The following is a 12,500-nucleotide window of genomic DNA, read 5'->3' on the forward strand; positions in this document are numbered from 1 at the left end:
CATAAGTACACGTTTTCAGGCCCCCAAAACTCTGTTGTCGTGTAAATGAACAGCCAAAATGCAATAAATGTTTTCTAATTTTAGTTGAAAACCGTGTCATGTAAACGGCCCCTAATCTTTTAGTTGAAAACACAAGGGTCATTTACACAACACTGTCTTCAACTAAAAACTAAAAACTTTGTGTTCATTTACACGACAACAGCATTTTGGGGCCTGAAGATGCAAACTTTTGAAAACGAGTTTCACAGTGCCAGTTTTTGAAAACAATACCATTATCGTCTCCATGTAAACTACAATGCATATTACATGTTCAGTCAACATGTGCATAAAGTTTCTTTACAAGATGGCATCGCCACCTAGTGGCATGGAATGAATATTACAGCGGTTTATTGGTTTTCACAACCCAGCATTTTTTAGTGTGACTGTTATTTTAGCAAATAGTTTTTCCTTGTTCTTCAAAGTTTAGAATTAGAGATTTTTCCAACCAATATCCACAGTTTCCAACTATTATCCAACCACAAAACCGAAGCCATTTTCTCAGAGCAGCAAAACTCAACTCCGCACATCTCGATTAACTGAGAATAGTTTTTCTAATAAAATGTAAATGTATATTTTATGATAATTATCTGTTCTTCCCTTCTATATAATCTCTACACTAAGTTATACAATTATTTTGTCATGATAGATTCTAGTCATACCTATTATTATGGTTGTGGTAGTTCATAAAGTTCATTTTTTTCTTGTTTTATTCTATTCGTAATTGTAATTCTGTTCATTCAGAATTCGATTTAAATGTCTCATTTGCATTGATATTTTGGGGTCTTTGCTGCCACCTACTGCATTCTGGCTTCCACAAGCCTCCAAACTCTGTTTTTGCATCTGCATTATGACGTTTGTTAAATTCAAGTTCAACCATTTTAGGGCTTGGCAAAGGGCCATAATTAATTATATATTATTATTTTAATTTCAGAAGGTCATGGGAATATAGTGTGACTGATCTGAATCTTTGTAGATTGTTTAGTCATCATGCATTCTCCCAAATACAGACAAGTGTATTGTGTACGCCAGTCTGCTCGTAGAAGAAGCATTTCCACTCGTGCAGCACAGCAATAAACCTGAGGCCACACAGCTCAACAGACACACTCTAATAAATGTCTTTTCCATGGTTAAAGCAGTTTCTCAGGCATGTTATAGGCAACTGAGCTTGATACTTATTCTACATGCATCTAAGAGAAAAACTGTTCTGAGAATGTCAAGTTCTTCACTGTGATTTAATTAGGTTGCCACAGATTTAATGCAGAATCGGATGTGCATGCCTTTTTGTCCAGTTTCTTAAAGCCAGAAAGGTTCGTGACCACAGAGTCATGTTAAGATATGGGTTTATCTATAGTATTTTTAGGCTCTGCCACAATCTTTCCATCAACCAGAGTAAAATGAAGAGTGGGGGTTTTATGAATGAACAGCTATGGTAAAGTGGGGGATGGGTGAGGAAAACAAAGACAATTTTATTGTTGTAGTTCTTTTTTGCCTGCAAGGTGGCGCTGCTGAGCACACGGTGGAGTTGGTCTGTCTCCATAAAAGTGGGGGTGAGTGGTTTCAGAGACAGAAAATGTGGATTGCAGACTCCTGACTCATAACCGCCGTAAATCTTGTTGTCATTGATAACATCAAAATGTGAATGGTCGCCAAGTTGTAAACAATGAGTTCTCTCTTTAAACACACCAAGCTTTTCTCAGTAGACAGAGATTTTCTGTCTTGAGACATTATAAGACTGTTCGTATTTAAACCATGATAAAGTCATTTTTCAAAAACACTGCTTTTTATTGCCCTACATTTCCAAGAACACTAAGAGGATTGTGTTTTTAGACATCCACATGGAAAACTGCCTTTGTATCCTCTAAGAAAATGCACTTTGATTTACAAAGACCCTGTTTTATTTTATTCAATAAACTGCTTCTCGTGCTTGAATACATACTGCTAAATTTCGACTTCTACTCGAATGGCACGAGCTAAAGAAACATTCAGAGTAACGTATATTTCTAGGAGATGTGCTTTCTCATTCTTGGCTAGACTTAGAAGGCCTGGACATGTCTTCTCTTCTTCTCACAGACTGTCTCTCTCTATTTCAGTGCAAGGCCATAAAAGTATTTTTGAACTACTGTGTAAAAACGAGCACCTGCATACGAACACACAGCGAGCTGCTCTCTAATGCCGTGTTTATGATGCCATGGTTCTCGGCATACAACACAAATGCTTTCTGTCGCACATATAAGCATGAGTCCTGTCAGGACCACCTCTGCCAAATATTTATTTTCATGAGATACATCATTGTATAACAACTTCAAAAAAACAAACAAGTATGAAGTACAAAAACAAATCCGATTGCCAGCCTGGAATTCCTAAAAGCAACAGAAGATGTGGGAGAGCGGAGATGAATGGAGAACCACTTGTTTTTTAGATATCTTTATCAGCTGAGAGTCAGATCATTGTGAGCTTTAATAATGTTACCTGTCTGAACTAAAGCTATATTTGTCTACTCACTTTGGTTACATTATCCTCCAAGTGTTCCACAAGGTTCTTCCTTAGGTCCTCTTTTATTTTCCATTTGAATTAATGATTTACCGCAAATCTGTCCTAACTGTTTAATTCATTTATATGCAGATGACACCGTAATATATTCATCCAGTTCTGACATTTCACAAATCCAATACTCTCTTCAAATGAATGTTTACTTAGTTCAAAAATGGTTTTCATCTAATAAACTCAGAAAAAAATGTTGTTTTGCACTCGACCTAATTATTTGCCTATATCTAAAAACTGGTCTATTAGTTTTCTGGATGAAACAAGAATTGAAATACCTTGGCCTCCAGCTCTCCTTCAAACCTCATATTAACTCAATCTGCAAGAAAGAATATGGTCAATTGAGATCACTTTATTGCAGATTGCTTCTCACAACAAGTTCGGAAAATAATTATTAATCATTTGATACTTCCAATAATTGATTGTGCTGATACTATATACGGGAACAGCACAGATTTAAATCTTCGCCCTATTTCTGTACTATATAATAGTCTTTGTAGATTCGTGCTTAGATGTCCTTACAGAACTCACCATTGTCAAATGTAGGAGTCTTTGAACTGGCTGGCTCCCAAATCAAGAAGGCAATTCCATTGGTTACTACTTATTTTTAAGTGTATTCATTTCAACTTTCCTCCATATCTGAAATATTACCTAATTCCTTTTAATACACAGTACAATTTAAGGCATATGGATCAGCTCTATTTTTATGTACCCAGAATCAGAAAAATAGGTCGTCATGCATTTAAATTTAAAGCTCCATAAGACTGGAACAATATTCTTCGCTCGCTCAGATCAATACTCTCCTTTTATTTTTTTCAAATCATCTCTTCTTACTTATTCTCAAACATTGTGTTCTTGTTTCTGATCCCTTTCTTTTTATTTTATTTATTTATTGTTACTATTATTACTATATTTGTATGTGTATATGGAAGTGTGTAAGCATACTTATACCTTGATTTTGTATTTGCATTTTCGCAGATGGTTCACCGATTGTCTTAGATTATGGTATGGGCCAAACGGGAAGGGACTAGGCTTGTGGGAGAATTGTTAGTGTGTGTGTGTGTGTGTGTGTGTGTGTGTGTGTGTGTGTGTGTGTGTGTGTGTGTGTGTGTGTGTGTGTGTGTGTGTGTGTGTGCGTGTGTGTGCGTGTGCGTGCGTGTGCGTGCGTGTGCGTGCGTGTGCGTGCGTGTGTGTGTGTGTGTGTGTGTGTGTGTGTGTGTGTGCGTGTGTATGAATGTCAATGTATCTAAATGTTTGTTATAGTCTTGTGTTGCATTTACTTTAATGATGATTTCTATTGTGATGTTGGTTTCTTTGTACTGTAAGGACCCCCTCGAAAATGAGATGGTTCATCTCAAGGGGTTATCCATAAATAAATTACAAAAGTGTGACAATTGTCTGAAACCTGAATAGAATTCATTGGGCCACTCCAAGGCACTGGGCAGATATTTTTTTAAAGTACTGCATTACAACATTGCGTTACTCCCTTAAAAAGTAACTAATTGCATTACTTAGTTACTTTTTATGAAAAGTAATGTTACATGTTACTTCAATGTTAATGTTACATTACTTTTGCATTTCTTTCTCTCACCTGGGCTTGTTTGTTTGTTTTTAATAACAACCAAAAAGTTTCAGAATAATAGGGTGCAGAACAAGAAAGTTCAACACTCTTACTTCAGCAATAAAAAGAAGAAGAAGAAAGAAACGCAAATGTGATGCTTATCTAAAGTCATTTTGGCTTATTATATGGTTGAAGTGGATCACGAAGGTCAGCAGCAAAGACACTGGTTAATAAAGTGAGATTAAATAAAGTATATTTTTGTATTTTAATATACTTAATTATTGCAGGATTGTGAAATATTCAGTTTGCATTTCACTTTTAAAAAAAGTCAAACTGAATCTTTTTTTTTTTTCAAGTGAAATGAGTAAATGCATGCTCACAACTGCACTAACCATCGTTCACACAGCGCACACAACGCCTCTGCACTTACTCCCTATTTCTCTCAACACCAGGACAGGAGAAATGGATAAACAAACTAACATGCATACTTATTTTAAAAGGTTTCTCAGATATTCTGTTGTAAATTTAAAAGGAATGTGTTACTTTAAAAGATAATAATCTGATTACATAACTCAAGTTACTTGTAATGTGTTACGCTCAACACTGGATATGACACAAAATAAATGCAGGTATACTTCGGATACAAGCAAAGCCCTGTAGAGCTAAGGAATGAGTGAGGGACTTTGCAAGTGTCACAAAGCGGAGGACTGCAGAACATAAAAGGGAGGAAAAAAAGACTGATGGTGGTTCCTGTTCTTCTCCTCCTCTGACTGCGGAGGAAGAAAAGTTTGGGCCATTCATGCGACCCGGGGCATTGGAATGGATCCCTGGAGGAATCCCTGTTACTGGGCAATTGCTCCCTCTCCCTGACTCACCTCACTCTGAGAGATCCTCATGTGCTGAGCGATGTAACCGGCATGAGAGGAGGCCGATATCTCTCACTTATGTTCCTCAACAGTTTTTCTTCATCCCTCCGCCATCCCGACTCCTCACTCTCGGCTGGTTCCTATCCCAGTCAGGGATACAGGGGATTATGGGAGCCCTCCCTTCGGACAGCACGCCAAACGCATGCACCAAACACTTTTGAATATTTGTACACTGTAAAAAAAAATGTAACCTCTCCAAGTCAAAATATTCTAGTGGTCACATCTAAATTTTTTAATTGGCCCAAGTGAAATTCTGTCAAATAAATTGAATTAATTGTTGCAATAGTCTGTTAACATTGGCTCAATGAGAAATAATATGTCAGACTAATTGAAAAATTTAGATGTTATCAGTCACTAGAAAATTTTGACTTGGGGATGTAATTTTTTTTACAGTGTTATAAGCGTGAACTCGTGAATAGCTATGAGAAGCAAAACCAGCATCATGAGGAGGCTATGGCATACAGGAGGGATAAAGTCAAAATATTACAGTAGACCAGCAAGACCTCTTTATACCAATTGCATTATACTCTGTATGGAAAGTCAGGTTATGATTTGTGTTGCTGACTCCTTTATAACCTTTTTTGAAGTGTTGTTTTTCACAGGCCCATAGGAGTCTCTTCCTCTGGGTCTGTAAATGTGGATCTGTGCTGGGACTCCATTTCCTGTTCAATGACAGAGAAGTTAAAAATCTACAACAGTTGAATTGAAATACAAAATGCTTTTCTAATAAAAAAAATTAAAAATTAAGTGAAAGCCATCACTGATTGAATACCTGAATAATGTGAGTAATAATAAGCTGAGTAGGAAGTATATTTTTGGAGAATACAAACTTCATTTTGTATTGGTGAGCCACCCTCACATACACTACAAGCATCAAATATGGGAAGTTGGCTAAATTAATATTTTGTCAATAGAGTGGTGCAGGTATGACGTCACTGTGTAGGCCAATAGGCAGTTAGCATCACACTAGTTCCCTCGACAAAAAAAAACAATAGGATTTCCCCATAGGCTTTTTGATTATTGCCAAAAACAAGCTCTGTGATCAACAAAAGTTAATGATACTTGCACGTCTTGTCCATCAAGATAATTTTCACAGGTGAACACAACTTTGATGCATTTTGAAGCCTAAATGCAGCCACCAGAAGTAAAAAGCTAAAGCAACTTTTAAAGGTAAACGAACTGGCTACAGTCCCACGAGTTGAAGGTCACCATTACTAAGCTACTGACTCTTTCCTTTTTTATCTACAAATACTTTCACAGAACGTTTGAGTTAGAAAAGTTTATAAGAGCACAATTATACGCATATTGAGGCTGTAAAAGCGGTCTGCGTTTACCTTTTCGTCATGATGACGTTTAATCTCCTCGACAGCCTCTGTAGTCCAATTTAGCCACTTGTTAGGCTAATACTTCGAGTAATACTTCGGGTAATACTTCGGGTAGAGTGGGGGAAACGCCCCTCTTAAGGAAAATGTGACATTACACTGTGAAACAAAACATAAATGTGACTAGAATTGCCATCCCCGTTTTGAGTGACTATGCAGGAGTTATTCACCAAATATTAAGATTGCTCAGCTTTCATAATTAATTAGTATTTTGACTGAAAATATTTTTGTACAAAGGGGGCGTTTTCCCCCACTCTACCCTAAGTAGCCTATTTTATGTTGTAGAATAAAACGTGAAAGTGTCTTGAGCTTGTGTTCACCGCAGAACTTATTTCAGCCATTTAACCAAAATCCCATTCAATATAAGCCATAGGCTATATGACACAAAATAGCATTTCTTATTTAGGTAGCCTACTCAGATGATTCTTCTAACTGTCATAATAAAAGCAGTGCGTTTTGAATGCTGAACAATGGCAGCTTTACAAACAATCCTGCAGCTTCATTGCAGAAGTCAAGCGTGCTACATATATATCTCTATCTCGTGCCATTTACACGCCAAAAATAGTTTTTGCGTGCATATGATATATGCACTTTATGGCGTGTAATACGCACGCACTCCCCTCCCCTAATTCTACCCATCCCAGCCAGCAAAAAGTCGTCTATTAGACGTTGAATAGACGTAATTTTTACGGTCTAATTACGGTCCACTGAAGGTTGAAAATGAAAATTGAAAAGACGTCAAATTTGTCCGACTTTTCAACGTTTCAATTTTTTTTATAACTTTGACGGAATATGTAAAACTCTTTAAATTTATTTGACATAATAATGAATATGGTTTGGCAGTTTGTTTTCTCCGTTGTTTTAGCATGTATAACAGACTTATCCTAGCTGTCCTAGATTATCAGTTGAAAACATTTTAGATGATCAGTTGAAAACACGTAGTCAAACAGTCCGGCCAAAACTACTTAGTTGAAATCACGTCGTCAACCAGTCCAAGGCGGACCGACATATTTTCAACCATATTTCAACGTTGAAAGACGGTAATTGTTTACTGGGATTGGTTTTCAGTGCGTAGTAGCCTATATGCACGCAAAAAACAAACAAAAAAAAAACATATAACATAACAAATAACAAGAAATAACATTCGTGGTATATACGCACTTTCATGGGATCGTTTTGGAAAATTCTGGCTTCCAATGAAGATCCTTGAATTGCTGCTGGTTGTTAGCCGACACTTCAGAGGGCCACACAGTGAAACTCTAAAGCAGTGCCTATCCGATGTCCTCATCAAGATTAAACGGCTTATAAATTGGCCAAAGTTTATATCTAAATATAGTTATTTTCACAGATTCTGTGTTATGTTTATGTTTCATTAACCTGATATTAAAAACTATGGAAACATAATGAGATGTCCTCACTAATATAGTGAAACAACGTGCCACACCTGGAACAAGAAAATGGCGCTCAAAACTAAATGCTCATAAGGCTTCATTACAAAAAAAATATGTTATTTGAAACTGCCAGGGATTTTGCACTGTAGGCTATTTGAGCAGCAACTGTATAGTCCTAAGGGTTGCATATCATGTTTAATCTTCTATATTTATCGAAGAGAAGGCGTTCAGACGCGGTATTTTAATATTACTTCGGAGATGAAACCTTATTCGTTTAGCTGATTTACACAACTGGGTGAAACATCATGTTTAGTCGGTGTGATGTCCATATACATTTGTAAATAATTTATATTTCCATTTTGAATTTAATGTGTCCTCAAATAACAGATACACCGCATGCTTAAAAATCTGTATTCAGTTTATCCTCGTGCCTTTTAAAATACACTTTTAACCTATTGTGTTTTTCCAGTGCAAATAGTGTTGCTGCAAAATAGTAGCCTATTCTGCTTATCTCTGTCCAGTTCTTGGCAACGGATTTTCTATGAATATTATTATTAAATGAATCATTTGAGCCATGAATGCAATTAGCAAATCTTTGTCATTGCACAGACAGCAAAGTCCTGTCCTGAAAGCCTACGACCTGTTAGTCAGCCATCGTGCGGTGCCTTCATCTGAAGATCATAGTGAGTTAAAAAGAGCTTTATCCCAGCTTGACGACCATTGTGTGGTCTGGAGTCTGGACAGAGATCCCTTAACTTGAACTTGGACTTCTGCAGACAGGCATCCTTGGTGGTTTGAGCAAAGGCTGAAGGGCTGTTTTAGCTATTTAGTTTATGCTATAACTTAAAGAATAGTCGTGATTATAGTTAAACATCTACAACTTGTAGGCTATAATTATATACATATAGTGCACATGATCAGTGTATATATTTCACATGGCTTCCATGACGTAAATTATAGAGCAGTTTGTAAGATACATTTTCGATGTAGCCTAGATTTTTAGGATAGACGACAGAAACTCAAATAATCAACTAACATCGACTTTTCCAGTTGGCCTCATCGTAGGATTTTAAAGAGACTAATATACTTTAGATAGTATAAAATATAGTCCTTATTTGTCTGTCATTTGTATCAAACTTATTTGAACAGGCTTAAGAACTGATCGGTGGTAAAATTATCAAAAATGATTATAAATAGGCCTAGACTATAATAATAACCTTATAAGGAGGTATGCGTATCATCACAAATTAACAACTACGATTAAGTAGACTACCTTTCTGCATATCATTTTCTGAAGGCATATTTGTAAGTTTCCGTTTTCTTGTTTAGGCTATACCAAGCGTCAATCACATAAAGTTTAGCCGTTTTAATTTTTGCAAGATTAATTTATTTATGTAGGTAACATTGGAACTATTTATTTATTTATAAAATGTATTTATTTATTACTAACAAATAAATTCCTTTTTCAAATATTTCCAAATTCCTATTTATTACTAACATTGGAATATATTTGAACGATCTCACGTCTAACTGAAATATTTTAATATGTAAGCGATGATTCGCAAAGATAATTTGCGGTGGAAAAGCCTATTATACGTTTCTGCAGCGAAGTCGTATGATTCCTTTATATTTAATCTATGCCCCCAATGATGGTTGTGTTTAGAGGTGAAATTATGGATGCTGGTTCATGCTTAGTTTCATTTTATCTTATTATATTTACGAATACGTTTTCTTATAAGCATCACATACGAATTCGTAATTGCGACCTCGACCTTGTCGTGAGATCGGGTTGTCATTTCATTGACTTTTTTTCTCTCAATGATATTAAAATGGTAGCCTACTTGATATATTTCTTCATATTTTTTGTGATAGCCTATTTCTTGTTAAATTCTTGTTAAAAATTGTTAAATTTTCGCAAAATTATTTTAACATGTCACGCCGAAGGATGATAAATCTGTATAAAGCAAATCTGTATGTATTTAAAATGTTGATGTAAAAATGAACAATAGGCTATCTTTTAGCATTTTAAGTTAATTTGATAATTTCTACATATTTGAAAATTAACTAACTTTACATTCGTTGATGCATTATGAGCAAACAAGAATTCATAAATTAACATTAACCTAGGTTAATAAATGTTGTTGATGTAATGCTGTAACTTTCAATGTAAATTCAATGTAAAAACCATTTGGACACTTTTATAACATGGCAAATTCTGAAGGAATACAGAGACCTGTTGAGGAAAGCCTACATTAAAGTCTAAATAATTTTTTTATATTTTATTATAAGTTTCAATCGAATATCCCTCTAATAGATTTAGTGATTTGTGTAGCCTAAAGATAAAGAATAGGAAGGAACCATTGAGGACAATAAGTGTCTAAGTCTAACTTTAATGTGCACGTGAACTCGACAATGTGTGTGAAGTTCGTTCCTTCTGTCTAGACGTGTTACGACACTCTTTGTCTGTTTCCACCTTGACCTTGGATTTGTTTGCAGCTGGTGGCTTTTGGACGATTAGCCATTATTTAGACTACTTGCGCTACCACAGTAAACTAGGCTACTCTTAATCGAATTGTATGCGTTAACATTCTCAATATTTAAAGTTTCGTGCAATTAACACGCACAACTAAAATGTGAAGTCCTACGGAATGCATCCTGGTGTTTGTAAACTTTTAATTATGTTAGGCCTACCGATTATCTCCTCTTTTTTTTTTTTATAAGGACTATTACAATTTTTTTTCCCTGGTTGATTATTAGGGGTTAAGGTGTTTGCATATTTTGCACAATAAATATTGTGAATGTGCATGCGATTTACTTGAACTAAAATTAACCTACAGTTGTCCTACCAGTATTTTGGAATGAAGTGAAACCAATTTTTTTAGATGTTACACTCAAAGCAAAATGTAGCTGTACAGAGATGATGGGTTATTGAGTTCTCTAAACTATTCTTACTTCCACGTATATTCTTTTTTAAATGTATTACTTGTATCCCTATTGAACACACTGAGACACTTCATCGAATTCCCATAGTTCCCCTGCAGACAATCACATTAGCGTGTTTTTGTAACTTTTGTAGCGTGTAACTGATAAGTGTTTATGTAAAACAATGTCTAACACTCGTCTGGATAAGGAATCTTGAGCTGCAGAACTTTAATGCATTATGGGTTTTTTTACCCCTCAGTAGCAGAACTTTTAACGAAACCTTTCCAATCCAAATTAGCTAGGCTACTTGTTTTCCAGACAGTGTTATAAAACAAGAAAAAAGTTTATTCGAACAAATATCACATATTTGCAGTAGGCCTATAACATTTGCATTTAGTGTCTGCAAAAACTTTAGTCTTAATTTAATTTATTTATCTTCATTTCATAATTCATTAACCTTTCCCAATAAATGATTATGGAATATGTTTGTTCTTGGAATAATTATGAAAAATAAACCATTTTGCTTGATATATGGTCTATTTACAAGCCATCCAACAAGTTTCTCATTTTTGATGACTGTTTTGTCGCCAGTGATATTAAGAGAGAAATGCATTTTCCCCTCTAAGAAATCCGCTTCGTCTTGACAGCATATGTCAGTCATCAGGGTTTAACAATGCGCATGCGTGCACGGAGAAAATGAGCTTGGAAGTGAGGTGTCAGTCTAGTTTTAAAAAGCAACCCATGATGATTTCGCTGATTCTGCGTGGACGCTGGGCGGACACATTGTTTTACGTGTAATGAAGAAAAAAAACCTCGCATGAACAAACAAAAGCATGGAGGGACTGAGCGGGAGCTGTCCTGCCTCTCACTGCAGTGATTTTATCCCGCACCCTGCACTGGGACGCCTCTCTGGGAACCACCGGACAGTGTACTCGGATATCCCTGCGCCCCAGACCTCATCGGGCTCATCCCTGAGCTGTGGATACCCATTCGGGAGTCCATATTATGGATGTCGACTTCCGTATTCTCACAACGTAAACCTGCAGCAGAATCCATGTTCCTTCCATCCTGGGGAAAAATACGTGGAATCAAGCAGTGTGCAACCATCTGAAGAGCTTTCCAGTAGATCCAAAGAATTTGCTGTTTACCCAAGCTTTGGCAGCTCTTATAAGTCTGTGCCCGGGTATTTGGACGTCCCGGTTATACCAGGAATCGGCGCGCGCCCAGAGTCCCGGCATGAAACTTTATTCCCTATGGACAGTTATCAGCACTGGGCACTGTCGAACGGCTGGGATGAGCAACTATATTGTTCTAAGGAACAAACACATTTTAACTACCTATGGAATTCCCAGTTTTCGGGTAAAATGAAATATCAGCAAATATGATAAAGCTTGGCATTGGCATTCATGTTTGAAATGTGTTATACACTAATGCATACTTGCCCTATTGGAGTTTAAGAGGGGGACATTAGGAGTAGAGGAGGGGGAAAAAGATAAAACTTCAAAGATATTAGGAAATTTACTTTATCGTCACCCAATCTTAAATATAATTTCTATGTTTTCTATTTTTTTATAGTGATTTTTGTGAATTTTTAACCGAGATGTTGATTGGCATGTGTCAGTTTAAACTGTAGCTGATGTAAACTTCATATTTTAAATATTACCTTTTGATAAATATGCATTTTACTTAAATAATAGCTCTGGTATACGATTTTTTCTTAATATTGCAAGTAACCAAC

General features: G+C 36.1%; 1 protein-coding gene across 1 annotated transcript in view; it reads left to right on the forward strand.

Annotated features, from left to right (window-relative positions):
• Positions 1–11,503: 11,503 nt before the first annotated feature.
• hoxc13b (homeobox C13b) overlaps positions 11,504–12,500 on the forward strand; it is a gene marked incomplete at both ends in the record, with an annotated part of 2,490 nt that continues 1,493 nt past the window's right edge. The window contains 3 exon segments of the mRNA XM_079597340.1: positions 11,504–11,557; positions 11,559–11,587; positions 11,589–12,121. Of these exon segments, the coding sequence (XP_079453466.1) occupies positions 11,504–11,557; positions 11,559–11,587; positions 11,589–12,121 (616 nt within the window).

This window comes from Phoxinus phoxinus, assembly GCF_949152265.1.
Source record: "Phoxinus phoxinus genome assembly, chromosome: 22".
In the NCBI taxonomy this organism is placed as follows: Eukaryota; Metazoa; Chordata; class Actinopteri; order Cypriniformes; family Leuciscidae; genus Phoxinus; species Phoxinus phoxinus.